Consider the following 27,974-nt stretch of genomic DNA (forward strand, 5'->3'; position numbering starts at 1 on the left):
GCGGGTGTCAGGGCTCTGGGACATATCTGCATCACTGGTCATGGCTGCCACGGGCCATGCACACAGCACATCTACGGGAAGGAGTCTTTTATCTAACAAGTGACAGTGAAGGCAGGAGGCACGCTTCTCCTACATAAAACAGGGGCCGCACCGCAGGAGTCAGGGAGCTCGCCCTCACCAGCACTTTGAAGTGGCGCTGATGCTTTTATGGCCACATGGCCTTTTATTAAAACCAAATGTGTGTCTGGAGGCCATATTTGTGTTTTTCTTACTTTACACAAAAATAACATATCATTTAGAAGAGACAAAGTATTCCTCAAGAAAACACAGCGCCACAGCCATTCCTCCCCTCTGTAATTAAATAGTTAATTACATGTTGGTGAATGAGAGGTGCAAAATGTATGGAACACAGATGTATGGGGAAAATAATATTTATATCTGCTGTGGGTATCGTAGGTAATGAGTAACAAATGTCTCGCAAATATAAAGAGTTATCAGGCTATATTAATGTAATATTTTCTTTAATATTTTATGGTTTATAGAGGGGATTCCTTTTAGTGCAGGGATGGGGAACCTGCGGCCCTCCAGCTGTTGCAAGACTGCAATTCCCATCATGTATGTACAGATAAAGCCAAAGGCATGATGGGATGAAACAGCTGGAGGGCCGATGGGTCCCAATCCTGTGTGGAGGATCTGACCCGACCAAAAACGCACAGGTAGCCCACTGACTAACAGGCTACATGTAATGCTTTAATCCTTCTGTGGTGGTGCTGTAGTGAAACCGCACACTTGTTGCTGGAGCCCTCAACAGATTACCACTGATTACTATGGATCCCAGTAGTGAGAAAGCTTGCTTTGGTCAGGGTATGTTCACACTGAGCAAATCGGGCAGAACTTACCGTTGTGGAATCCAGCCTGCCTCAGTGTCAAACAGTTCCTCTTTGGGAGGGTTCATGTGTCTCCGCTTCCTTCGCTCTAAGAATCGACACGTCAATTCTTTGAGTGGAGGTGCGCAAGCCCTCCCATAGAGATACCACTTGACACTGAGGCAGGAGGAGAGACGCAGAATTCCGACGAATTTGCTCAGTGTGAACATACCCTAATAGGCTGACACTACTGAAAACAAATTATTGCTTTAAAGTGGTTATCTGGACAAAATAATGACAAGATGGGTCATTAATATCAGAACGGTGGGCGTCAAACAATAGCCAGTCTGTGGTGCCAGCATACACAGAGAATACAGCAGTAAGCTGGGTACATCGTGAAGTGGTCATGCTCGGTTAGAGCAGCTAATGGTAATGAGATGCTCCTGGCTGATTGGCCTGTGTAAAAGGCCCTTAAATCTAGGACATCGCTAGAATTGGCTGTGTAAAAGTGACAGCGATCAGATGACGGGGAAAATGCCAGCACAGTACAGATATGTATTATATGACCAGAGACATGGGGGCTTTCCCATTGAAATCAAAAGAAGCATTTTAGTGTAATGACTGCTCAGTCATGCAGAGGCCGTACAGCTCTGGGGTGAGGTTTGTTTAGTTTAGGGACAATTAAAAACTTCTGTAGCGCACAATGAAAATGCTGCTGGCAGTCTGGGTTTTGCGCTGTATACTCACCAGCTCCTTGGATTCAGAAAGAAGGTCTTCTACATCAGAGAAGCTGAAGCCCGCCACTGTAATGAACTGGCTGACAACTGACACAAACTTATCGCCTGGTACTGAGGGCTGAGACTTCTGATATTCCAGCTCCTAAATGGGGACAAAAAGGGCAATGAATCAAAGAAACTCACCAAGGTAGGATACACAAGAAGTTTGCTGCCTATGGCATACACAGATGTCGCAGACGGACATGTATATACCATAAGCCAGTAACATATTACACAGGTCATATTCAGTGTGGCAAATTAGCTGTATACTTTCAGTAGGGAATCTAACCTAAAACTAGACAAACTACAATATAATGCTTTGTCGTACCGCATATTAACAGGGTTTTTTTGTTTTTTTTTGCAATATGTTTTGACATCTTTAATTTAAAGGGAACAAATCAGCCCAATCGGGCTGATATGGTTCCCTGAACTGCTGTATACAGCTCCTGCAGTAGCTGCGGCCGGTACATGCATCTGGGCGGCTTCCCGCCTGTATCTAGTCACCGCTCTCTGCCTGTCAGCGTGCTCGGAGGGATGATTGACAGGCAGAGTGGCCAGTAAAGGATCTCTCTGCCTGTCATTCATTCTCTCCGAGCGCACTGACAGGCAGAACGCGGAGACTAGATATGGGCGAGGAGCCGCCCAGATGACTACTTCCCTACCGCTGCCTGTCACGCGCTTGGGGGATTAATGTCCTTTTTTTGGGTATACAGCTCTTGCTGCAGCCGTGGCCGGTACGTGCCGTGGCTGCTGCAGGAGCTGTATACAGCAGTTCAGGGAACCATATCAGTCTGTTTGGGCTGATTGGTTCCCTTTAAGGATAAATTTACAGGAAGCAGATTCCTGTGACTGTCCCATTCATATGAATGGGTAACTTAGAAATCTGAACTGCTGCACAAACATGTCCATGCAGAATCCTGGCCCATACAAATGCCTGCAAAAAGTATTTTCCATCAGAATCCACCCCCAAATACCACACTGTATACATAGTGTGAGGGGACCAGTGTAACAGGGCACATGCAACACAGTTTACAAAGACTGGATTCATGTTATGGATGGAAGTCCTGGCCCAATTATCTGAACAGACATCATAGATCATATGGCCGGGCGGGACTTTTAATTATAATAAAGGCACAAGAATGTACTGTACCTATATTACACTCATCTGGATCCAGCCTTATGGTGTGTGTCTCTGCCCCCCCCCCCCACCTCCCACCTCCCACTACCACTGGTGTCAGTCTAACCTAACTGTGCAAAACTAATAAATTTCGGTTCATGGCTCAATTTCAAGAATGTTTGTTTTCCATTCAGAACTGCAAAAAGAACATGCATGCATTCTCTGCATGCACTGAGGACTTTCATATGGAGCTACTTACACTTTCCACAGCTTTCAGGCCATTCCTCAATGTGATGATTTCTTTGTCCAGTTCAGTCATACTAAAGAAAACAAGAAAAATGTAAGTTATGTAGCTGGAGGGAGATGGAGGATGTGCATGTATTAGATGTATTAGGTTCTATTCACAATGACATTACAGAGATCCCTTTTTTACTCCTTTTTTTGAACATTCCTGGAATTTTTAAATACTTGTAAGACTTGTACTTGTAAGGGGGGGCATACTTAGACTCCTACTTCTAGTTAACATAACATATTTTCTATTTTTTGAGGGACTGTGTATATGTGTATATATATATATATATATATATATATATATATATATATATATATATATTATATATATAATATATATAGAGAGAGAGAGATGAAAGACTATAATTTGCTTTCCTAGGTTTCTGAACAGCATGGATGCTGCAGTAGGTGAAGCACAGAAAGGCAGATGTGCTAGTTAGTGGATGGATAAAATGGAAGCAGTTGTCTTATAAAGTCCTTTCCTTTGTAAAGGGCTAGCATAACCATCAACTGATTGCCAAAGGTCCAATGTCTCTTAGGAGCAGCCAGGAGAAGCCATGCCTGGCATTAAAGAGGTTGCTCGAGATAAAATGACTTTTCCTCTATCCACAAGATAGGGGAAAAGTAGGAGGTTGCGGGAGTCCAACCTCTGTACCAGGCCCATCTCCGTATCTGGCCCCGCCAGCTCTGTTAGAATGGAGCTGTGGGTCCGGCACGTGACCCACGGCCCTATTCATTCCTATGGAGCCGCAGAAAAAAGAGCCGAGTAAAGAGCTCTTTCTGTTGCTCCATATAAAGGAATAGGGCCGCGGGTCATGCGCTGATCCACAGCTCTATTCATAACAGAGTCGGCGGGGCCTGATAAGGAGATAGGGGAGAAGTCGCGGAGGTTTAACCTGTACCTTTCGCCAATCTTGTGGATAGGGGAAAATAAATTTTTTCCAGGACAACCTCTTTAATGATTTACCGCAGGGACTTAGATTTGTCAAATTGTGCAGTGCATTTGATCAATACAATAAAATTACCTAAATCTAATAAATCAGCTTTATATATTATATATAATTTATACACACACACACACACACACATTATATATATATATATATATATATATATATATATATATTATATATAATTTATACACACATATATATATATATATATATATATATATATATACACACACACACACACACATACTTGCTCCTTTTTTTATATAAGTAGAAGGCCAATTTATTAGTTAGTTTTGACAAATATTACAAAGTTAATATAAATAGCTGAAATCTGCAGCAAATCCGATGCGTGATGTGAACATACCTGAAACTAGTCATCCGTAAGCTCCCCCTATTTGTGGCTACAGGAAATCAAAATGTGGTCATGACAGGCAAAAAAAGCCGTGGGTGGAATTGCCAATAGACCCTCTGTAAAATACTTAGCTGTCAGTGATATTCAGGAACTAAACAGCCTGGTTATGTCAGCTGCCACAGGATCGTAGCTTCTTCCATGACTTCTGTTTCCTCATAGCTGAAGTGTGACAATCTGATCTATCCACAATCTGCTCAGCATATGTGTCGTTTTTCTGCCCTGGATATATTCAGCCCATTCATCACATTATCACTTACTTCACTTTAGCAGCCTCGGGGATACTCTGCAGCTCCTCATGGAGACTGATGATCTTAGGATACTTCTTCTCGACCACAGTTATTAGATAGTGCAAAAGGGTAATATTCCTGTAATAGAATACAGCAGTATAGTAAAAAAATAAATAAATAAAATATATCTATATCTCAAGATCCAAAGTGTGATCAGTCACTTTCTGCCTGTATAGGCAGAGGTCTTGAAAGCATGGTGGACATAAAAAGATCCTCTGATCCATACAAACCCTCTCCTGCACCCTATAAGGCATAAGGGGTAAAAGAGGAGGGGGTTCTGACATTTAGGATAGACAATGACATCTCCGTTACGTGGGTGATAACCAGACGCACAGAGTATTTCCCATTTAGCCTTCGGCAGCAAACACTGATGCACATGAACAGTGATGGGAGTCCAGTTCTGCTTCAGATGCAAACACCGCTCACAGGACATGGGAATCCATCCAATAAATGCATCATTTTCACTTCAGGATTTGCACAGCTGAATGTCATCAGAACCATCCCTCTTCCTAACATTACATCATACTCTCCCCATGGGAACCATTTTTTGCAGGCATAAAACAAACCGCAGCTCTTGAGGGAAATTAGTGGAAATCTCACGCTGGATTGTATATACAACACCCCCTGTGAGAGGTCAGCTAAAGGAAAATGCATAAACCTCCTGTAGGAACCTAATAAAAGGTTTATTCTAGAATGCCTCAGCTTAAGTGGTCACAAAGCGAACTTTTCTGCTGCGCAAGCAGTAACCCATGTATGCAGTAGGTGGCAGTAGTGTGGGTCAATGAGTAGTGATGAGCAAACTTGCTGAACATTCGAGTTAGTCCAAACCTGAATGCTCAGAGACTGGAGAAGTTGGATGCAGGCCTAGGGCTGCCTGAAGAACATGGATGCAGCCTATGGCCAGTTTGCTCATCACTATTAATGAGTAGTCCACTCATCTGTCAGGGCAGATTTGGGAGACCCCATACACATCTGATGGTTGGCCAGTTCCACTAACATATGATGTGTATAGGGGCCTTAAGACAGAAGGAAAGTTTTGCATTATTAATAAACCACTTACTTGTCAATGCTGGATTTGGTATCAGCAATCTTATTCAAACTGGAGATCTTAAACCCATAGGCATTCCCCCTCTGTCCTTTGTTCATGTAATTTCCGAAAGCCAGGACAACTTCCAGGAGTTGCTTCAAGCTTTTACTCTGCAAAACCTGCTTGGAGGCTGCACGGATGGCTGTACAGGTACAAGTCACAGGACAACAGATTAAGGGATTTACCGTCACATGTTGTATGGTTTACACAACTAGAATACACAGAGGAGTCTGTCATGCAAGTCTAACAAGATCCAAACTTAGATCATCATGATCATGTGTGACTAATATTGTACCTCAAAGAACTGTCTTGGAATTTGTTCTGTAGGTCAACAATGAATTCTCAATGGGAATTCACCTTCTAGGACCTCAAATGATCAATAGAAGAGAGGAGCATGTTTATCCGGGCATAGTGCCATACCCACATGGGTGACAAAGACTGAGCCATGACCCCTAGCATTTGCTGTTCGATGGGGGTCCCAGAGGTCATATCCCCGCACTAATACAATGATTGTGTATGTAAATGGACCCTAAGGATAGACAAAGAGATTATTTGACAGATTATCTGCCAAAAATCTGAAGACAAAGCCAGGACTGGATTTGAAAAGAGGAGAAATCTCAGGCTTTCCTTTATGACCTGATCTCTGTTTATAGTCTGGTTCAGGGAAGAAAAAGAGCGCTGCACCTCACACCTATGGCTGACACTAGTGCCTCTCGGCTGCATAAAAATCATCAGAATTTTGTGACTGAATTGATCAAGCCACACTGCCCCATGTACTGCGTGCAGGTATCTGATACACATGGGCCCCCTTCCCTGCTCATGCACGCCTGCGGGGGTGGTGGCCACTGACCGACACAGTGTAGGCACCCATGTGTATCAGATACCTGCACGCGGTACATGGGGCAGTGTGGCTTCATCAATTCAGTCACAAAATTCTGATGTTTTTTATGCAGCCGAGAGGCACTAGTGTCAGCCATAGGTGTGAGGTGCAGCGCTCTTTTTCTTCCCTGAACCGTATTCTGTTTATAGTCTGTTCCTGGCTTTGGCTTCAAATCTTTGGCAGATAATCTGTCAAATAATCTTTCTGTGTAAATGGACCCTTAGGTTAGGTCATCCATTAAAAATCCCATAAAACCCCAGAGCAGTTCCCGGTTAATATTGTGTATAGTGCATATCACTAGGATATCATGGCCACTTATGATTTGTGGAAGTGCAACCTCTGAAACTCCCGCTGATCATCTGTGCAAAGAAAACACAAAAGGGGGCACACGACAGGTGTAGCACTCATTTTCACAATAAATGGGGGGCCCAGAGGTCAGATACCCACTGCTCATAAAGTAATGAAATATCCGTGTGATGGGATATAGGAAACACCCTACAGCCAGGTTCTGTCCAAAATGGCGAGCAAGGACTCGCTCTGTTATTCTGCTCTAATAACAGAATAATGGAAATAACACCACAGATGTAAACCCAGCCTTGGGTAACCTTCCCCCATTACTCTGCACCATCCACAAACTTAGATGCTGCACATTTAATATACACCTGTATAACACTTGTCTGCTCTAAAATCGCTTTATTTCATCTGTGAACAGTGTCACATAGGCGGGGCTGCATAGCAGTTGTGCCCTCTCCCCAGCCAGGCGTTGGGGCCCAACTGCCATGAAGACTCTCCCCGTTGACATTGATAACTGATGAAATGAAGTGAAAATAAAGGGGTTACAGTATCACTTTAAGATCATGAATTCTTCTATGCTATCAAATCTATCTATTAAACATTCCATAATCTAAGGCATGTGTCTCCAAACTGCAGCCCTCCAGCTGTTGCAATACTACATTTCCCATCATGCCTGGACAGCCAAATCCAAAGCTTTTTCTGTCTGTGCATGATGGGAACTGTGGTTTTGCCACCTCTGGAGGGCGGCAGCTTGGAGACCCATATTCTAAAGAGACTTAGTCAGGTGATTGGTCCCCTTTAAGGGAAGTAAACCTACCTTCCACCTTTGGTTTGACCTCCGCAACCCTTTCCGCAAACTTCTTTTTGAAGTACAGAGACTGCAGCCGCTGCTGGTAATGGTTAATCCTAGAGGAATGGACAATCCAGGGATTAGAATAGATTATAAAGCTAATAAATGACAATGTATAAGAAACCATAAATTGAGGTTAGCTGGAAATCTTCTCATCAGTTCCTGTCCGCTGTTTCATAGTTATAGGATGCCTTTATGATAGATTAGAACAGATCTGAATTTTCTCAGCTATATACAGACTGTCACAAGTAAAATGCAATCTAATCTACCAGTATCGTGGAGAGCAGGGCAGATTGATAAATAATTTTTTGGGAAAGGATTCAGCATAATTTTTTGATTGAAACCCTTGCTTATGACAAGTAAGGAGTCCAGTAGGTGGTCTCTCAATGATTGGCAGTCTTTACTATACAGATATACTGTCAATCACTAAGCACTGGACTAAATATATACAGATTTAAAGTGTCACAGTCGTTCAATTTTTTTTTGCAGAAATCAATAGAACAGGTGATTTTAAGAAACTTTGTAATTACAAAGTTTCTTAATTGCCTGTACTATTGATTTCTGCAAAAAAAAACAAAAAAAAAACGACAGTGACAGTTTAACTGAAATTGTACTGAATGTTCTTCCACCCAATTATGCATCAATCTGCTCAGCTCCTCCTGTTCTATAATATAGGATATCTGCAGATTGGGACTGTATGCTTAACATGACAGATTCCTATCTTGCATACTAGTAAATAACCTGACTTTGCCTGTTGGATCGGAGCTTCTCCGTAAAGAACAGTTGTAGTTGTAGAAACCTTACATCTATCTTAGTACCAGGAATCAGTGAAAGTGCTGGCTGTCATGTCCATAGGAGCCACTGTAAATAACATGTAACATTCATGAACCAAACCCCAGCACCCTGTAATTATTGTGCGAATTATAAGCCCTTGCTGCATGAGAATCTGGCAAGTCAGACAGTGCCGGAAGACGTGACAGCACCAGCTGCGGCTGAAATATTCCCCCAACCTATGATTTACAACAAAATGAGCTGCCATATGTATTCCAGCCATGTTAGCCAATAGGTCTCAAAATTTCAACCGGCTGCTTTTTTTTAATATTCAATTTTAAGGGAGAAAATTGGACCAGGATACAGTTGCATGTTAAGCGTGATGATGCGTTTAATGACCACATTACTCCATACAAAGCTAGAGCCACTGAAGGATGCAGCCACGTGGCCGCTGTACATAATGTCACACAGGCCGACACAGGGGAAATCCATCTGTCCTGGGAAAAGACTGCAAAGTGTGTGGGGCTATACAGAGAGGGAACAGTTTGGGCAGGGCTTCAAGGGATTGTCCATGATTAAAAAAAGCATGGCTGCTTCCTTTAAGAAAGAGCACCACACCTGTCTACTGGCTGTGCATGGTACTACAGCTCAGATCCATGTACAGCAAATGAGCTGAGCTGTATTAATAGACACAACCAATGGATGGATTTGGTGTTATTTCTGATAGATCTTCAAAAAAATTTGAGTAGGAAGGAGGTAATACAGTATACTATTCCAATTACTCAAACAAACCCAAACCCAAACCCATAAATGACTATAAGTTTTCAGATTAATAACAATAGTAAACATTACTATCCGATATAAAACATGGAGTTGCAGACAACACTACACATTGCTGACTATACGCTCTCTTCGATACAAATCTGGCACTTGTAAACCAGGGAGCTGCGATTTGTGAAAACGTATCATGAAAGTTCAGTATTCTCCAGTGATGAGACACGATATAACAAACATGAGCCGCTTCCAAAACGTTATATTATATGGAAAGAAAATGTTTTGCAGCTGTGAAAAGACAAGGTTTACACTTTCCCAACAGCGTTCTGAGAAAAGCAAAGAATAAATATGTATCTCCTCTGTGCAAGTCACCGGGGAGGGCAGTAAGCGGAGTGGAGCTTTCCTTTAATTCCATCCATCTGGCGCACATTTTATTACTTTACATTTCTTTTTAGACTTGTGTATGTGCTTTTTGCTAAAAAAACAAAACTCATAGTAGCCAAGATGCCCACATAGAGGGAAGAAACTCCTGAGAAAAGATCTGTGTGTTCTGGTGACATCATTTTGGCCGGATTATAAATCCTATCAGTTTTCTAGGAGATGGTGACATTGCTGACCAGTCAGTCAACCAGTGAAGTCATTTTATTCTAGAACACACTGTATTAAACTGTACAATAGCTGCAATTTTGGTGTGACGGACACGCCTGGAGAGTTTACTTTAAATAGTCACTGTTCTTTCTTACAACTTCTATATACTGAATAGCCAATGGGATTCCAAACACATTTGCAAATGACCTAACTTGCCATAAATGACTCCTAAGGGTAGCTTCACACGTACAGATTCAGTCGGCTAGGTCCTGGCAGATCACTTTCACTACATACTGAATGTCTGAACGACCGCTGCGTGTATGTAATTCTGCCGGCCGCTTAACCCCTTCTGTTGCCGCCCGGCTCCGTATACATTACCCGTCCTCGCTGCACGGGGTCCCGGCGTACTGCTCTCTTGCCCGGCCAATCAGTGGCTGCGGGAGCCGGGCGGGAACAGAAGGGGTTAAGCGGCCAGCAGAATTACATACACACAGCGGTCGTTCAGACCGCTGTGTGTATGTAGTGAAAGTGATCTGCCAGGACCTAGCCGACTCGCAGCGTTATTAACGCTGCGAGTCGGTACGTGTGAAGCTACCCTTAAAAGGGAAACAGGTTAGACAAATCTAATGATTCTAATGATAATCAATGAAGCGGGCCGACTGGGTTTGGGCCAGATCGGCGCTATGGGGGCAGAGCAGTGCTCCTAATGGTCCTACCGAACCATGGAGTAATCTAAGTGTCTAGGAACGGCACAGAGGATGAAGGTAAGAGATATTCCTTCATCCCCAGCATCTCCTGCGCAATAAGATGATATCAGCAAGTAAGAGCAGTCTAAACTGCTGATAGTTCCCACTTAAACACAAAAAAACAGCCCCAAAGTTTTGGTCACTAGGTGTCTCCCTTCTTTGCAGTCTGCTATCCTCTGTTACTAAGGACAGAAATCCCCTGCCAACAAGCAGAGACCAGGACAAAACACACAAAACACACAATGTCATGGCAAAGCACTAAGGACTGAGTGTTGTGGTTAAGTAACAAAGGGATGAAGTAATTGTGTGTACTACTGGCAAAAAACTCAGCCCTGAAATGTGGAGAGTTAGAGGGGACTCTCACAGGCTCAATAATAGCAGTGGGTACACTAACATCACATTGTCACTACACTAAAGGGTTAACCTGTCTTTTGAAACAATGGGATATTCTAATGGCAAAGACCTTAAATCATCCCACTTCAAAATCTGGCTTTTTCTAACATTACGTAGATAGGGAGCTAATGAGAGTCCCTGAAAAGTCTGGGTAGTTAATAGGATACTGACATATCTGGTTAAGAAAATAGTAACTGGCATCTGAGTGTTACCCTTCCCTTTGTCATTGGGTCTTGTTCACACTCCGGTGCTGTCAGCACTGATAGGACTGTGTCAGAGTGTGTAGTCACACTCTGACTGATAAGGAGAATAGTAAAATTCCATATAAAAGAGCCCTGTCAGCACTCCATTATTTTAAGGGGTTCAGGCACCATGGGAAGTATACGTTGTGAGACTACTACAAAGGAATTGGGGCAAAAAATGGCGAGAAAATGTAACCCCATGTAGTCAGAAGGCTTCAAAGCAGAATGACGCAAGATTAATTTTCGGGGCAACATTCCTGTAATTCCTCTAACCCCTGGCTCCTCTACCGCCTATTGTGATGTCGTCACCTATAAAGTACATCTGCTATGATCTTACAAATCCTTTAGATTCTGCAAAATATAACCCCAGTTTTGTATAGGAGTTAGCATGGATGAGAATGGTGGATTTCCAGTTTTCATTTACATGCAGGAAGAGGTGTTCATTGTATGGGCAACGTGCAACCTGCAAATCACAGTCTATAATACAATAGGAAAGGTACCTGCTCATCTCGAAGAGGAACCTGTCTGGTTTGGCCATCCGATCCAACTCGTGTTTGTGCTCCTCCAGCAGGTCAATGTCGCTCTTCTCAGGAACAAACTTCAGGAGCTGGAATAGATTAAAAAAAAAAAAAATAGATATAGGTTCCCTGTACCACTCCTGAGTCCTGACATGTACAATTTATATTAGTATTTCCCATAAATGAACAACACAGGATTAGATTTCTATAATAAGCCATTCTTGGGTTGAAGGAGAAGTCCGGAAAAGTATTGTAATGCCCCCAAAAGTTATACAAATCCCCAATATAGACTTATTACGGTAAATGCTTATAAAGTGCCTTTTTCCCAGCACTTACTACTGCACCAAGGCTTCACTTCCTGGATAAAATGGTGATGTCACGACCCGACTCCCAGAGCTGTGCGGGCTGTGGCTGCTGGAGAGGATGATGGCAGGAGGACACTGAGGGACACAGGGCACTGGAGGCACACTGAGCATCCCCCTGCCATCATCCTCTCCAGCAGCCACAGCCCGCACAGCTCTGGGAGTCGGGTTGTGACATCACCATTTTATCCAGGAAGTGAAGCCTTGGTGCAGTAGTAAGGGCAGTAAAAAAGCAATTTATAAGTATTTCCTGTAATAAGTGTATATTGGTGATTCGTATAACTTTTGGGGGGCAATACAATACTGTAATAAAAATTTTCGCCAGACTGCTCTTTTAAATAGGCCTGTGCTCAGTGCAGAAAATCTGGCTTCTATCTATCTTGTAGATTTGCTATGCCCCCACCATAAGATACAGGCATTCTTGGCCCAGGCATGTGATTAGGAGGCTGAGGAAGTGTGAATCATATTCAGGTGGATGTTACTTTGAACCTCATTGCAACAACCACCGAGCCTTGCATCTACACCCTATTTTTCCAAAAAGGTTTCTGCCCAAATGACAATTTAGGAAAATGTCGGCCAAATAGTAATACTCCTATATCTCAGGAAACGAGCGAAGCAAGGAGGTAGAAACATTGAGGATCCTGGTAGGGCCTAGGTGCTGACAGATTCCCTTTTAAGTTACTGTTTGACTCTGACGGCACCTTATCTCTCCAAGAACAAAGGGATCAAGCAATTGAAAACCAATATGCCCAATACTTTGCTGTCTGGGAAGAGTGTGGAGGCCACACATATGATTTCTTTATGATGTGTATGGCAAGCTTAAGACAGGATGCTAAAGAATTATTGTATCAGGGGAAATACCATAATTTACTACAACAGACATGTCAGAAGCAATGAAATTCTCTAATAAGGAACGCCCTTGGCCTCAGAAAACCCTGTTTTTATAATAAGGAGCATCATATTGATGATCTGATTTCGGTTCTATTGGATATGAGATGTATGAACTTTATCACCTTAAATTTACTTCGCCCTGGGACCTCATCTATAATGCTTTATTAATGGAACGTATGTACAAAGTCCTATTTACTCATATACGCGGAGCGAGTGTGAACTCTCTCACTGAGACTTTGGAGACAAATTACTCCACAAACTGTATTTCCCTGGAAATTTTCCCAGAATTCTTCCCTTTTAAATGGTAATACTTAATAATACGTTATGGGTCTGGGAAGTTGGAGTAAGTTGTTTGTTTTGTAGCCAGTCTTTAACTTTTTTATTGGTAGATTTTGCATTTATTTTGTTAGATTTAAGAAAGGTCACTGAAGTTAAAGGGGATCTACAGGTTGACATACCAGAACAACCCCTGAAATAACAGTCTGTAAACTTGCTTATATGCACTGTAATAACATCCGCCACTAAGCGTCGCCATATGCTGTGACTGAAGACTATGATGCTGGAGGGCCACAGGTTGGGGAACACTGCTATATGGGAGTAGGGATGTGAAGAGATAGTGTTGGGGGGGTTTTGCTTTCATGCATGCTTGTTCATAGGAGCAGTCTCTATGGATACATCCATATTACTATGGAGAGAGCACTGTATCAAGGATATAGGCTGTGAATGGCTATGTATGACACAATAGAATGGCTAGTTTTGGGCCATATATACAGAGCTAGAAGAGCTAGAGCTCTAGAAGAAAAAAAAAAATGTGTCTGACTATATATGCACCTTTTTTTTTCAAAGGGTATACAATGATAGGGGCTAATACAATGGACATTGAATTACAGCGCCCTATAACTCAACAAGTAGTCTTAAGTGCTGAAACACACATGCAATGCAGGAAGATTCTTTTTTTAAGGCGATGGTGCATATTAGAGATGAGCAAACCGGGTTCGGGTTCAAGTCCATCCGAACCCGAACGTTCGGTATTTGATTAGCGGTGGCTGCAGAACTTGGATAAAGCTCTAAGGTTGTCTGGAAAACATGGATACAGCCAATGACTATATTCATGTTTTCCACATAACCTTAGAGCTTTATCCAACTTCAGCAGCCACCGCTAATCAAATGCCGAATGTTCGGGTTCGGATGGACTTGAGCATGCTCCAGGTTCACTCATCTCTAGTGCATATCTTTTTGAGCACACATTTGAAATATGCAATAGTAACATATGTCAGGACACCCGTTAAATTGAACTAAATGGATTTCGTGAACGCAATTAATAAAATGCGGTTGAAAGTGTCGAGAAATCCATGAATATCAGCATGTTAAAAAATAAAATAAAATAAAATCTGCTGTGTGAAGATATGTTTAGGATACGTTTTAATGGTATGCAATTACACACACTGTCCTGTAGATGTCACTGCTGCTGTTGCTTTCTTTGGGGAAGCCTGGCTGCTAGTATAATAAAGCAGCAGTATGGGGACTATAAAGAATTCTATAGATAAATATGAGACTAATGGAATGATGATGCTTATGTATATATGGCAATACTGAATATGTGAGTGGTATATGTATTTATATACTCATAGTAAAATTAAAAGTAACATCAGTGCAGTCATTGCTTGCAGTGCACATTCTCTGCATTGTACAATTATCCACGCCTCATCTGTCACTCTTCAATTTCCAAAATTCAATTCTGTTAGTTAATGGGAGATGTGGCTGGAGGTTGACTTTAATGCTGCTGAAAGAAAGGTCAATGGTGACAAGTCAGATAGGGTATCGCCCTCACCTGTTCCAGCATGTCTTTTGGTAGATCCTCCTGCTCATCCATTGTCAAAATTGCACGTTTGATTTCTTCATTGGACAACTTTAGCCTAGAAGAATGCAAACAATAGAGAACATATTAAACAATGCAAGCTAGGGCATGCTGGGAATTGTAGTTTTTTACCAGTTAAGCCACAACAGTAACAGTATAGATGGGGTGCAGGCCTTTGCCAATGATGTCACATGCTGCCTCAAAAGGCATTAAAGGGGTTATCCAGCGCTACAAAAACATGGCCACTTTCCCCCTACTGTTGTCTCCAGGTTCGGTGGGGTTTTGAAACACAGTTCCATTGAAGTAAATGGAGCTTAATTGCAAACCGCACCTGAACTGGAGACAACAGTAGGGGGAAAAGTTGCCAAGTTTTTGTAGCACTGGATAACCCCTTTAATTTCAGAAACAATTCCAATAATTTTAGGTGATAAACTGTCTGTTTTCACCTAAACAACCCCCCTATACAATGCATTGTATAGAGCATATGTATGAAATATCACACCGTAAATCATCAATGTCTACAGACAACTCTGAATTTCTGCAAGTCCATACTGAACCTCGACATGGCAGAGATACTGTCACATGAAGAATTTAGAGCACTTTGTGGAGCAAGTTACCACATGTTCCAGATATGTTTTTCTGGTCCTAATCTCCAAGATTAACATAGAATTTCTGACTGCTAAAACGCTGAAAAAGACTGGGAAATCAATGTTTGTTTTTTTTCTTCTAAAATTGCCCCCAACATTGTGATCACAGAAACACCTTAAAGAAATTCTAAACCTTCTTCTGTATAAAACTGGTCAGTCATGAAATAATTCACGTTCTATATACAACCAGCGATGCAGTATGACCTCAGTAATGGGGGTGTGGCGCATGAAAACAAGCATATGACCTAAATGTGCCAAGATTTTGGTGGTCTATTCTGGTTTGAAGCCAATTTATGGTGCGTTTACACAGGCAGATTTATCAATTTACCAATTTTGGAAGCCAAAGTCAGGAATGGACTTCAAAAGACAGGGAATCTCAGTCATTCCTTTATGACCTGTTCTCGGTTTATAGTCTGTTCCTGGCTTTGGCTTCAAAGATCTGTCAGATAAATCTCTCTGTGTAAACGCACCATTAGACAAGACAATCTCCAAGTATACCTGAATCATCATCAATCAGCCTGGTACACTGATAAATATGCCACATTTACACTGTTCATTTAAGTTCTCACTGTGGAAGAACTGAACAATTTTAGTGAATCTAAACCATTTTCCGATTTCTTGGCCTATCTATATACAAGAGCAAGAAGTAGAACAGATAGGAACTATGACTGCAGGATCAGACTACACTGGATTTATGTGTAGTCTGTAACCATGGACACGCAAGAATATTTGCAAAGTGTAGTTATACTTTATCTAGCCTTATAAAACAGATGGCTTATCCTCATCACTCAGTGGTTCCTACCATGGCGGCCATTTTTCTAATATTTTTCCTACAAATCATAACACTGTATCAATCTTCTTAGCAAATTTTACTTTATACTATACTACCTACAGCTCAGATAGTGAAAGGTTCCCTTTAACCCTTTAAGGACATGGCCCATTTTCGTTTTTACGTTTTCGGTTTTTCCTCCTTGTGTTTAAAAGGTCATAGCACTTGCATTTTTCCACCTAGAAACCCACATGACCCCTTATTTCTTGCGTCACTAATTGTACTTTGCAATTACAGGCTGAATTTTTGCATAAAGTACACTGCGAAACCAGAAAAAAATTCAAAGTGTGGTGAAATTGAAAAAAAAAACGCATTTTTTTTATTTGGGGGAAATGTGTTTTTACGCCATTCGCCCTGGGGTAAAACTGACTTGTTATGCATGTTCCTCAAGTCGTTACGATTAAAACGATATGTAACATGTATAACTTATATTGTATCTGATGGCCTGTAAAAAATTCAAACCGTTGTTAACCAATATACATTCCTTAAAATCGCTCCATTCCCAGGCTTATAGCGCTTTTATCCTTTGGTCTATGGGGCTGTGCGAGGTGTCATTTTTTGCGCCATGATGTGATCTTTCTATCGGTACCTTGATTGCGCATATACGACTTTTTGATCGCTTTTTATTACATTTTTTCTGGATTTGATGCGACCAAAAATGCGCAATTTTGCACTTTGGGATTTTTTTTGCGCTGACGCCGTTTACCGTACGAGATCAGGAATGTGATTAATTAATAGTTCGGGCGATTACGCACGCGGCGATACCAAACATGTTTATTTATTTATTTATTTGTTTACTTTTATTTAAAACCTGGGGAAAGGGGGGTGATTCAGACTTTTATTAGGGGAGGGGGATTTTTACTATTAACAACACGTTTTTTTTTTTTTTTACACATATACTAGAAGCCCCCCTGGGGGACTTCTAGTATATACACTTGGATCTCTCATTGAGATCTCTGCAGCATAGATATGCTGCAGAGATCCATGAGATCGGCACTCGTTTGCTTTCGGCTGCTGCAGCCGGAAACAAACGAGTGCCGAGCCGAGGACGGCGCCATCTTGGACGCGTCCCCGGCCGGCATCAGTAACGGAGATCGCTCCTCCGGGACAAGGTCCCGGAGGAGCGATCTCCCCCACTAGACACCAGGGAAACGTTGCCTCCGGTAATCGGAGGCAGCTGTCAACTTTGACAGCTGCCTCCGATTAGCTAATTAGCGGGCACGGCGATCGGACCGTGCCCGCTAATAGCGGCGGTCCCGGGCTACACGCGGCACCCGGGATCGCGGCCCCGCTTTGAAGTGCTAATGAGGACATAGGACGTACCGGTACGTCCTATGTCCTTAAGAGGTTAAAGCGTAACTGTCATGTTTTTTTTTTATTGCAGAAATCAGTAGTAGAAGCGATTTTAAGAAACTCTGTAATAGGTTTCATCAGCCAAAAAAGCCTCCTTCTGTACTCAAGAAGCAATCTCCCAGCCTCCCCCCCTGACTTCTTATCTGGGCATTATCAGGCAAACACGTCTTCATTACAGAGAAGCCAGTGAAGACGGGCTCTGCTCTCTCCATTGTAAGCCTATGAAGGGGGGAGGGGCCGAGGGAGATGAGGGAGCATGAAGAGGTGACATGAAGGTCAGCTGTTTGTAGACTCTCTGGGCACCTAAAACGCTAAATTCAGGGGTCAGAAAGGTCAGTGCTTATCTATGAACTTACTGAGAGAAGATTGCAGGATGTTGTGCTGTGCAGGACTGCTCCGTGCTCAGTCACTCCTAACAGCCCCTCCCCTCTCCATAGCCACATAATGGAGACAGAAATCCTGCTTCTTCTGATGTGAGGGGGGAGGCTGGGAGATTGCTTTTTTCAGTCCAGAAGGAAACTCTTAGTACATAAAACCTATTACAGAGTTTCTTAAAATTGCTTGTACTGTTGATATTTAATGTTTTCAGAAAAATGAACCTGAAATGACAGTTACGCTTTAAAGTTTAATATGGCTAAAAGCTGACCATAACAGATAGCTGACACTAGTAATAAACAACTATATGAGGCTATGTTCCCACAAGGTACTAAAGACCAAAAATAACTTTTCTGGACGTTGTTTAGCAACAACGGCCGTTCTTTGGAATCTTTAGATGTCGTGGTGACATAGCCTGATAGTCACAGATGCGTGTTAGAATGTGACTTAGAATCTCCTTCAACACAAACTTCTATAAGAACTCACCCCCAAAAGCAAAGAGGGAGTTCCCACTTTTTTTGAGTTCCCAAGCCCTTATTGCTTCACCAACATTTGTGATCACAAATATGTAAACACGGCCATAAGCGAAAAGGCAACCAAGACAAGGCATAGACCAATACATACTGACTGGCAGATTTTTACAGAATACAGACTACTCTATACACAGTATACACCAGGACAAAGAGGTTTGTGTATAGGCAGGGACTAGATATGAAGAAATATTTTGTTCTTGGCAAATGTTAGTAGCTTAGGGGTGTTTGTGGACTTTGGGGAAGGCAGAGCGAGACATCAGATCAAAGGGGTCATCGCCTAATCACTAAAAACAATTGAGGATTATAAAATAATCCCTTAGGTGTTTAATTTCCTCCACCAGCGCTAGCTCAAGGTTCAGGACGTCAAGGTCTGTGTACTTAGGAGGGGGGGTGCTAAAAGCTGATGGACTCACATTGTCCTGAACGCTCCATTGTGTTTCTTTTAAAAAAAGCTTGCCACTCCTGGTTGTTAAGAGTCAGTTGATATTTAATATAAAACTTATCTCATAAGGGCAACCCCCTTTCTTATGCCATGTATGGGGGGTAGGGATCGCATCCTTCACTTAGAAACCACCTTATGAATAAGCATGTAGAGACACTTATAAAAAATGGTGCTCACCTGATGGATCCGGCCTGCCTATGGTTAGCCATTCATTCAAATGGCTTGTGTGTACTACTACATTCCTCCTGTAGTGACCGCTGTAGCATGTAGGTATGTCTGACGACCAGTGGTTAAAGGAGAACCTAATGCAATCCACCGGGCCAGCTTCTGGGAAAGGTGACAATCACTATTCGCCATCAAAGTCTTTGTCACTTCACTGAACCAGAAATTGGTCCGACACTACGTTTCTGGGTGTCCTTTGGTCTTACTTCAGCAAAAATATGAATGAGGGAAGCGGATGTACGACCCCAATGTGTTGCTGAGGTACCGATGTAAACGTAATGGGATGGATGGTATAGGATTGTGACTACATTTGATGTATTTCCCGAATGTATATGCTTTCTGTGCGGGACGTGGCCAAGACGTAACAGTGATATTAATGCGCAAAGACTATTTTAGGCTATGATCACATACAAAGCTATCATTCACGTATAAAAGCCCTTTTCAGCCATTGTGGAAGAAAAAAAAAAAAAAGCATGCATGTGCAGACTCTACTGCATGGATTTGTCTGGCTGTATTTAGTAAAGCCAGCAGAGCAGAGTGTTTAAGCCAACAGTGTTACATTCCATACTATTGTCCTTTTGAAAAAAAAAAAAACACCTACTCAAAAATCTCTTATTCGATTTACAACAGATGAGCCACCTCACAAAAATGACAGCATGGCGGCCATCTTGTGTTTAGTATTGTTATGTTTGGCTAAGCTAAGCCAGAGGATAAGAGGTCACTTGATGTCTGGATCTTGCAGCCGTGACATCATTCCAAGCAGTCTCAGAAATCAGGGCAAGAGGGTGTTAAGCCAGACTGCTTCAAAGTAGTTTACAGCTCATCTCCATCGCAACATACAACGAAGACAGCTTTATCTGCATTCATTATTATATAGGGTGGTAGAAACTAAACCAAATAAGTAGTATACTAGGTGATCACATGCCTTATCAAACTACATAAGCAGAGTAAGGGATAAGTATCAGACCACAGTGAGGACCCCCTGCGATCTGGAGAACAGAAGCTGGGGTTGTCTTGAACACAGTGGTTAGACGGATTATATTCCAGAGCTGTATTCACAATTCTGCAGACATATAAAATTGCCTAGCAATTAGTGCTGGCTCAATGCTAAAACTTAAAGGGGTTATCTAGTGCTACAAAAACATGGCCACTTTTCCCCCTACTCTTGTCTCCAGTTCAGGTGCATTTGCAATTAAGCTCCATTTACTTCAAAACCCCACCCAAACTGGAGACATAAGAGGGGGAAAAGTGGCCATGTTTTTGTAGCCCTGGATAACCCCTTTAAAGGGGTTATCCAGCGCTACAAAAACATGGCCACTTTTCCCCCTCTCTTGTCTCCAGATTGGGTGAGGTTTCAAACTCAATTCCATTGAAGTATATGGAGCTTAATTGCAAACCACACCTGAACTGGAGACAACAGTAGGGGGAAAAGTGGCCATGTTTTTGTAGCGCTGGATAACCCCTTTAACACCAGGCCCCAAGAATGAAGCCTAAGCAACTGGACTTCTTCATGCACGCTGTTCAGAAGAGAGTCCAAACGTAGAGGGAAACAATTTCAATAGCCTATGTGAGGAAATTGCTAGTTAAGCAATATATTATTATAGGTTCATGCAAGGTGATCCTACACTTTAAGGAGCCTGGGAAGTAAGTCAACGTGAAGACTGAATGTACTCGGTGTCCGTGATTACATCTACATTCCAGCTTTTCTGACATTGAGCCATCAGGATGATGTCCGTCAAGCAGAACCACGTTAGATGCGCTGGGAGCAATAAAGCTTTCATGACAATAGATTTGCTCCACTGTGCCGGCTTTATTTTTCATGGGTGTGGTGTAGAAATAGGAAAGAAAAAGGTTTTCCATGTCGTACATCAGAGCTGACAGCCGGGCAGCGTCACAGTCTTTTCCTCTTATAACTTCTTCTCAGTCCACAGTACATCAAGTGACCAGGAAGAAAGTTATACACTATTTCCTTAATAAACAAAGTAGCTAGATAAGGAGAGCTGCACGGAATAAAAGCCAGGCGATTATTTTTAGCTTTGGTTCGGCAGTATATCTGAGATAGGGTGGATTTACCCTTTCCAACATAGTGAGATTGGGAGACACGCACTGAAATGAGGAGTAAGGGTACGACCACAATATTAGTGACCATAGACTGGATCTATCCAACAGAAGCAAAAAGTGTGACTCTTTGGTCTCCATTAAACTGTATAGTAAGGCTTATTTGACTCCTACTCTATGCAGAAGACCTAATAAAAAAAAAATAAAAAAATTATATATTGTAACTGAAGCCTAGCAGCAACATATTGCTCTCTATGCCCTTACAGTAGCGTACATCCAAGCACAGTGTGGCAAGTATATACTCCTCCCAGCATATAGCTAAAATGCACAGCCTAAAAGATGGAACATGACAAGCCTATCCTGAGAAGAAGACTCGTTCTTGATTTATGTCAGATAGTTTGTGCAATATACCAGCACTTCAGATCTCTGACGGCCCTATAATCCCTTAAAATGCCCACTTCTCTTCTGAGCCTTAGACTGGGCTTGGATATATCCGGCATTACATAGGTGATAACAGAAAATAGGTTAACCATGCAACAGAACATTAGAGGGGGCTTATTAGAGATAAGCAAATTAACAGTAATAACGAAACAAAGCGCTTCTCCCAGTTTCCCAGGACTGGATCCAGCTTTTCCAAGCACACGGGGAGGAGCGGCAGTTAAAAAGGCAGCCGGCTGATGAGCAGATTTCAGAGATAATGAAACGCTTCTCTTCGTTTTTACTGTAAATTCACTCATCTCTAGAACTTATATAGCGTTCTGTGCCAGTTTTGTGGCTGGGAAGAAAATGCAGATTTGCGACTTTTTCCAAAATACTATGTATGTAGGTAATGACGCATATAGAAAATGGCAGCCTTAAGTAGCTAAACATTTAGATCCTGCCTGTTGCATTAGATGCTGAGCTGTTGCATTGCCAAGGCAACTGTCTGACACCCAGCGAGTTGTGTACACGACTCCTATGACTTAGAATAGGGCTTGTGTATGAACTCGCTCAGCATCATACACAACAGTACCACCCCGCATGGACAAAATCTTTTCATGCTGAATCTGAAGATGCGTGGGAGCTGCCCAGTGGAAAAGGTCTTATATTCTCCCAACACCCAATCCAGAAGATCTTTTGGTCACTTTATGCTTTAAAACCAAGAAAAAAACCCCCTCAAAAGGCAAAAGGTGCCATCTAATATACCGTAACCTATGACTAAGAATCTGTTGTGAAAGTAGGACACATGTCCCTAGATTGATTAAGTCTGGACTATTTATCAGGACCATCCAGCACAGTTTCTGCATGTTGTAATGGACCTCCTGAATTTCTGGGAATATCTATGTGAACACAGTATCTAAGAGCAATTTTAATCTGTGCAAGTTCCAGATAAGACTATTGTTGGCAACAATAAAAAGTGTCTTGTCAACAGAGTATTTCTCGATAACACGCTCCACTTTTCGGCTGTATAATTATACTGTTTGGTTAGGCAAACACAATGAGATGCCAAAGACCATACGCATGTCCTCTGTGCAGCGTGGCGTCGAGTTTCAATATGTTATCACTGAAAATTTTCTCTTATTGCACACCAAATAGCATACATAGCTAAAGAAGTATGTCTCCCGACTCATTGTAATCTACTCCTAGACGGAGATAAGAAGTTGTGTGTATGAACTTTGTATTATTATAGAGAAGTGCATTTGACAATCTAGTCTTCTGGAATGGTCATATGGGGTGGCTCATCCATTTGTATCGATAGACACTTTCTCAAGTCTTGAAATTTCAGCTAATTGAAAGGTCTTTGCAAAGTGATGGCCATTATGTATCTACAACACATCCTGGAAAGCTAACTATAAGCCTTAGGTAAATGTTGGCCGAACCTGACAATTTTGGTAAAACTGGCTGACCATCCTTATACATACGTGGATGGTCTAGCTCTCCCCTGACAACAGAGAAAAAGATTGTGCATGTTGAATTTCGCCAGGCCCAATGCTTATTTCCTCATAAAAGATAAGCTACTGCCAGAATTATCTGTTGTCAGTGGGAAGAGGGGGAGTAAGCTGCTGCCATATATCTGCTTGGCCAATAGTCTGTGTTATAGTCAAGATTACCAGGCAGACATTTTGCATTTCTATGGACTATGACAAGTTGTCATTACTGGATGCATTGTGCCCATAAGAAAAAACATATAATATTAACGAGACCAGCAAACTGATTAAAATACCAAAAAGGAACATTAAATCCACCATGAAATAATAAATAAAAGAAACGAGTCTACAGTGTTTCTCAGTCTGTATGCTCCCACCACAAACAGTCTTCTAGAAATCTTTGCAGACAACAGAGATATGACTTCCATCTTCAGATAAAGACTGTGGAGGGCAGAGTTTAGAAATGGGGTCTGGCCTGGGGTCTCTCCAACAGCAGACCAGCAACAGGATGCAGAAGGAGCCTTACCACAATGTTGTTATAGCCAATGACTGGGGCACATATAAAATTCTACATTTTTTTAATATGGCGAGGGTAGCAAAAAAAAAAAGAAAAAAAAAAAAAAGTAGTGACACTCCTTACCCCAATCCCCCACAGCTGCCACACCAACACTACTGATCACCGCTTGTCATTGCTGTATTCAAAACTGTGGCTGCTTTTTACCTGTATTATAACATGCAGTGCCACAAGCTTCTAGGAGTCATTTCCGGAATGTTTTTTAATGCTACGTAGCTCAGAAAAAAAAAAAAAAAAATCATTGCAGTGCTAGTGATCCATGTGTAACATTTTTCTTGGAAGATTTCCAAAAATTTCATACAGCTTTTTACATACAGAAACTCCATTTTCATCTTATTAATAGTCTTCCTATGATGATTATCTGTTTCACTGGGGCAAATCTGAATTATTGTACAGGTGCTTTGCCAAATGAAGAAACTAATATTCTGAAGGGGTCAACTGAAGGAGAGCCAAATTTTTGGAACGTGTGTCTGCAGGAACGTCTGAGGACATTGTTATCGCTGTCTGAATATTGGTCTCAGTACGGGTACAAATGATACATGAGGCTTCCAGGTTCTCTATATCTTTTAGCTATACAGCACACGTACCTGGAGAGAAGAATATTACAGTTCTGGGCCCTCCTTCCATCGATCACGGAAAGCTCTTTAACCTTCTTTGAACCAAGCGTACCCTCATTGGTTTCCGGCTCTTTCTAAATATTTCACAAACATAAATTGTGTTAATGGTGATCATTTACTAGGATATAATACATAAAAAAAACAACAAAGCCAAAATTATACATACACACCAATGTTATGGTGGAAAAGCTTACAACTGCAACAGAGTGATGGATAGCAAATGGTGAATTCATAAGGAATGGTCAGATAATCAGGAAGCTTTCTAAACTGCAATGTGTGGATGTAAATGACAAATGTGTTGGATTTCTTCCAGTTTAGCCAGTGCTATAAAATTAATGTTTGAATGAGGACTGCTCAAAAAACTTCTTAATAGATGGGCCTAATATTTCAGGATAGACAGAGGCAATACGATGCTAGGATGAACCACCATGGTCAGGCTGGCTATATATCAACCCCTTTAAGAAGAACGCTTTTTCTAAAAGGAAAAAGAATTGGTAAGTAGTAAACAAAAATACTGGACACATTTTATGTGACCCAATGCCCCCTCCACTAACCCAAAATATAAATATTAGAGATGAGCGAACCGGGTTCAGGTTCGAGTCCATCCGAACCCGAACAATCGGTATTTGATTAGCGGTGGCTGCTAAAGTTGGATAAAGCTCTAAGGTTGTCTGGAAAACATGGATACAACCAATGACTATATCCATGTTTTCCAGATAGCCTTAGGGCTTTATCCAACTTCAGCAGCCACCGCTAATCAAATGCCAAAAGTTCGGGTTCGGATCGACTCGAGCATGCTCGAGGTTCGCTCATCTCTAATAAATATGTATAAACATTTTTTTTTATTAATCGGGTCTGTCTGCTGGGACCCCCATTGATCACAAAATTAGGGGTCCCAAGTGCCCTCTGTTTAACTGGAATGGCAGTCAAGTATAATTACTTTTGCACCCTTCAAACACTATGTAACTCACCAGGACAAAAGCTTAAGGCTATGTTCACACTATGTATGTGTGCGGCTGTATTTTTTATGCGGCTGGAAATGTGCGGCTGAAACTACGGCCGAGGGAAAAAAATAGACATGCGGCTGAAAACATACGGTCATTTACTTGGAAATCTGGTTAAACTAAAAATAACAAATAAAATCTTTAGAAAGTGATGCAAACACCTCTGGATGCATCTGGGAAAGCAGGGAAACAGTTTACATGAATTGCTATTACCGGGGTTTGCGATCCTCTGCACTAATGCCGATGTCTCTCATGGTTAATATATTTAGTTTATTACAACGAAAATGTGTTTTATTAAGTCCCTTTCGTTGTTCAATAATTAAATTTAAACAAATCCATCATTTTGCAATTAAATATACTGTTAAAATAAATATATATATATATAAATAAATGTATATTTATATATATATTTATTTTTTGACAGTATATTTAATTGCACAATGATGGGTTCGTTTAAATTAAATAATTGAACAACAAAACTGATTTTATTACAACGAAAATGTGTTTTATTAATTAAATATTAATTAGTACAGGAAGCTCCATTAAGCCATTAATAATTCATATTGCCGGCAATAGAGCATTCTGTACTAATCATCACTTTACTTTAATGAAAACATCAAATGTTTCTTCTAATTATGTTATCACAATAGCATTATTAGAAGAAACATTTTGAATTATATGTGCGCTCGGCTGATCGGACATATAAAGAGCCGGTCCGCAGTACAGTCACTTCATTGTGCTGCGGACCAGCGAAGAGGCAACATCGGGGTTAGTATAAAGCTCTGCAGCACTGCACCCATCCCAGTAAGGAAGGGGGGTCACTTAACCCCTTACTTGCTGGGACGGGTGCAGTCTGACATCAGTCTGGCCCCCAAGGGGTTAAGGGGGATGCAATACATCCTCCCTTAACCCCTTGGGGGCCAGACTGTAAGCAGCGATCTGTAAAGATGCCGCATACTGTAAGGAGCACAACACCACTCACAATGATGGGTGTTGTTTTCCTGTTTGTGTGTTTTTTGTGTGTTTCTCCCTTTTTGTTTTTCAGATATCGGTATCCTGTGGATTACGTCGGATTCCATGGACTACGACGATAACCAGCGGTTTTTTGGTGGTTTTTTTTTTAATAAAATGGTCAATGAGGGGTGTGGGGGTGTTTTTATTTGAATAAAATTTTTTTTTCACTTGTGTGTTGTCTTTATTTCTTTACTTTATAGACTTAGTAGTGGAAGCCGTCTAATAGACGGAATCCATTACTAAGTCGGGGCCTAGTGTTAGCCGGTATAAAATGGCTAACACTAACCCCCCATTATTACCCCAGTACCCAATGCCACCAGGGGTACTGGGAAGAGCCGGGTGCCAGTGGTCCTGGAGCTTCAAAATTGGCGCTCGCGGACTGGGCAGCAGCAGGCTGGTAAGATTTAGGCTGGGGAGGGCCTAAACCAATGGCTCTTCCTACCCTGGTGTTACCAGGCTGCTGTCGCTTGGTTTTTAACCCGGCTGGTTATAAAAATAGGGGGGACCCTATGCGTTTTTTTTTAAATAAATAATTTAAAAAAACCGCATAGGGTCCCCCCTATTTTTTATAACCAGCCGGGTTAAAAACCAAACGACAGCAGCCTGGTAACACCAGGGTGGGAAGAGACGCTCCGGGACCACTGGCACCCGGCTCTTCCCAGTACCCCTGGTGGCATTGCATCCCCCTTAACCCCTTGGGGGCCAGACTGATGTCAGACTGCACCCATACCAGCAAGGAAGGGGTTAAGTGACCCCCCCTTCCTTGCTGGGAGGGGTGCAGTGCTGGGGAGGGGGTGGGGAGAGCTCTATACTCACCCCGATGTGTCCTCTTCGCTGGTCCGCAGCACAATGAAGTCACTGTACTGCGGACCGGCTCTTTATATGTGCGCTCAGCCAATCAGCCAATCAGCTGAGCGCACATATAATTCTAAATGTTTCTTCTAATAATGCTATTGTGATAACATAATTAGAAGAAACATTTGATGTTTTCATAAAAGTAAAGTGATGATTAGTACAGAATGCTCTATTACCGGGAATATGAATTAACGGCTTCATGGAGCTTCCTGTACTAATTAATATTTAATTAATAAAACACATTTTCGTTGTAATAAAATCAGTTTCGTTGTTCAATAATTTAATTCTAACAAATCCATCATTGTGCAATTAAATATACTGTCAAAAAATAAAAAAATATATATATATATAAATATACATTTATTTATATATATATTTATTTTAACAGTATATTTAATTGCACAATGATGGATTCGTTAGAATTAAATTATTGAACAACGAAAGGGACTTTATTACAAAGAAAATGTGTTTTATTAATTTAATATATTAACTATTAGATACATCAGCATTCGGCATTATTGCCGGCTATTTTTTAAGTACTCCGTACGGACCGCCTGTCAATCCACGGCCGTGAATTTGCACAGTTAC

The 27,974-nt window shown here is 41.6% G+C and overlaps 1 protein-coding gene across 3 annotated transcripts in view; it reads right to left on the reverse strand.

The window, feature by feature from the left end:
• The window catches only part of DAAM1 (dishevelled associated activator of morphogenesis 1), a 161,620-nt gene that overhangs the window by 5,682 nt on the left and 127,964 nt on the right, over positions 1-27,974 (reverse strand). For all 3 annotated transcript variants that reach the window (XM_069951141.1, XM_069951138.1, XM_069951139.1), the window contains 8 exons: positions 24,484-24,587; positions 14,930-15,014; positions 11,828-11,934; positions 7,781-7,869; positions 5,763-5,931; positions 4,673-4,780; positions 3,019-3,079; positions 1,614-1,745 (listed from right to left, as the gene is read on the reverse strand). In XM_069951141.1, coding sequence (XP_069807242.1) covers positions 1,614-1,745; positions 3,019-3,079; positions 4,673-4,780; positions 5,763-5,931; positions 7,781-7,869; positions 11,828-11,934; positions 14,930-15,014; positions 24,484-24,587 — 855 coding nt within the window. The remainder of the gene's footprint in view (positions 1-1,613; positions 1,746-3,018; positions 3,080-4,672; positions 4,781-5,762; positions 5,932-7,780; positions 7,870-11,827; positions 11,935-14,929; positions 15,015-24,483; positions 24,588-27,974) is intronic.

Source organism: Dendropsophus ebraccatus, chromosome 13 (genome assembly GCF_027789765.1).
Source record: "Dendropsophus ebraccatus isolate aDenEbr1 chromosome 13, aDenEbr1.pat, whole genome shotgun sequence".
NCBI classification, from domain to species: domain Eukaryota; kingdom Metazoa; phylum Chordata; class Amphibia; order Anura; family Hylidae; genus Dendropsophus; species Dendropsophus ebraccatus.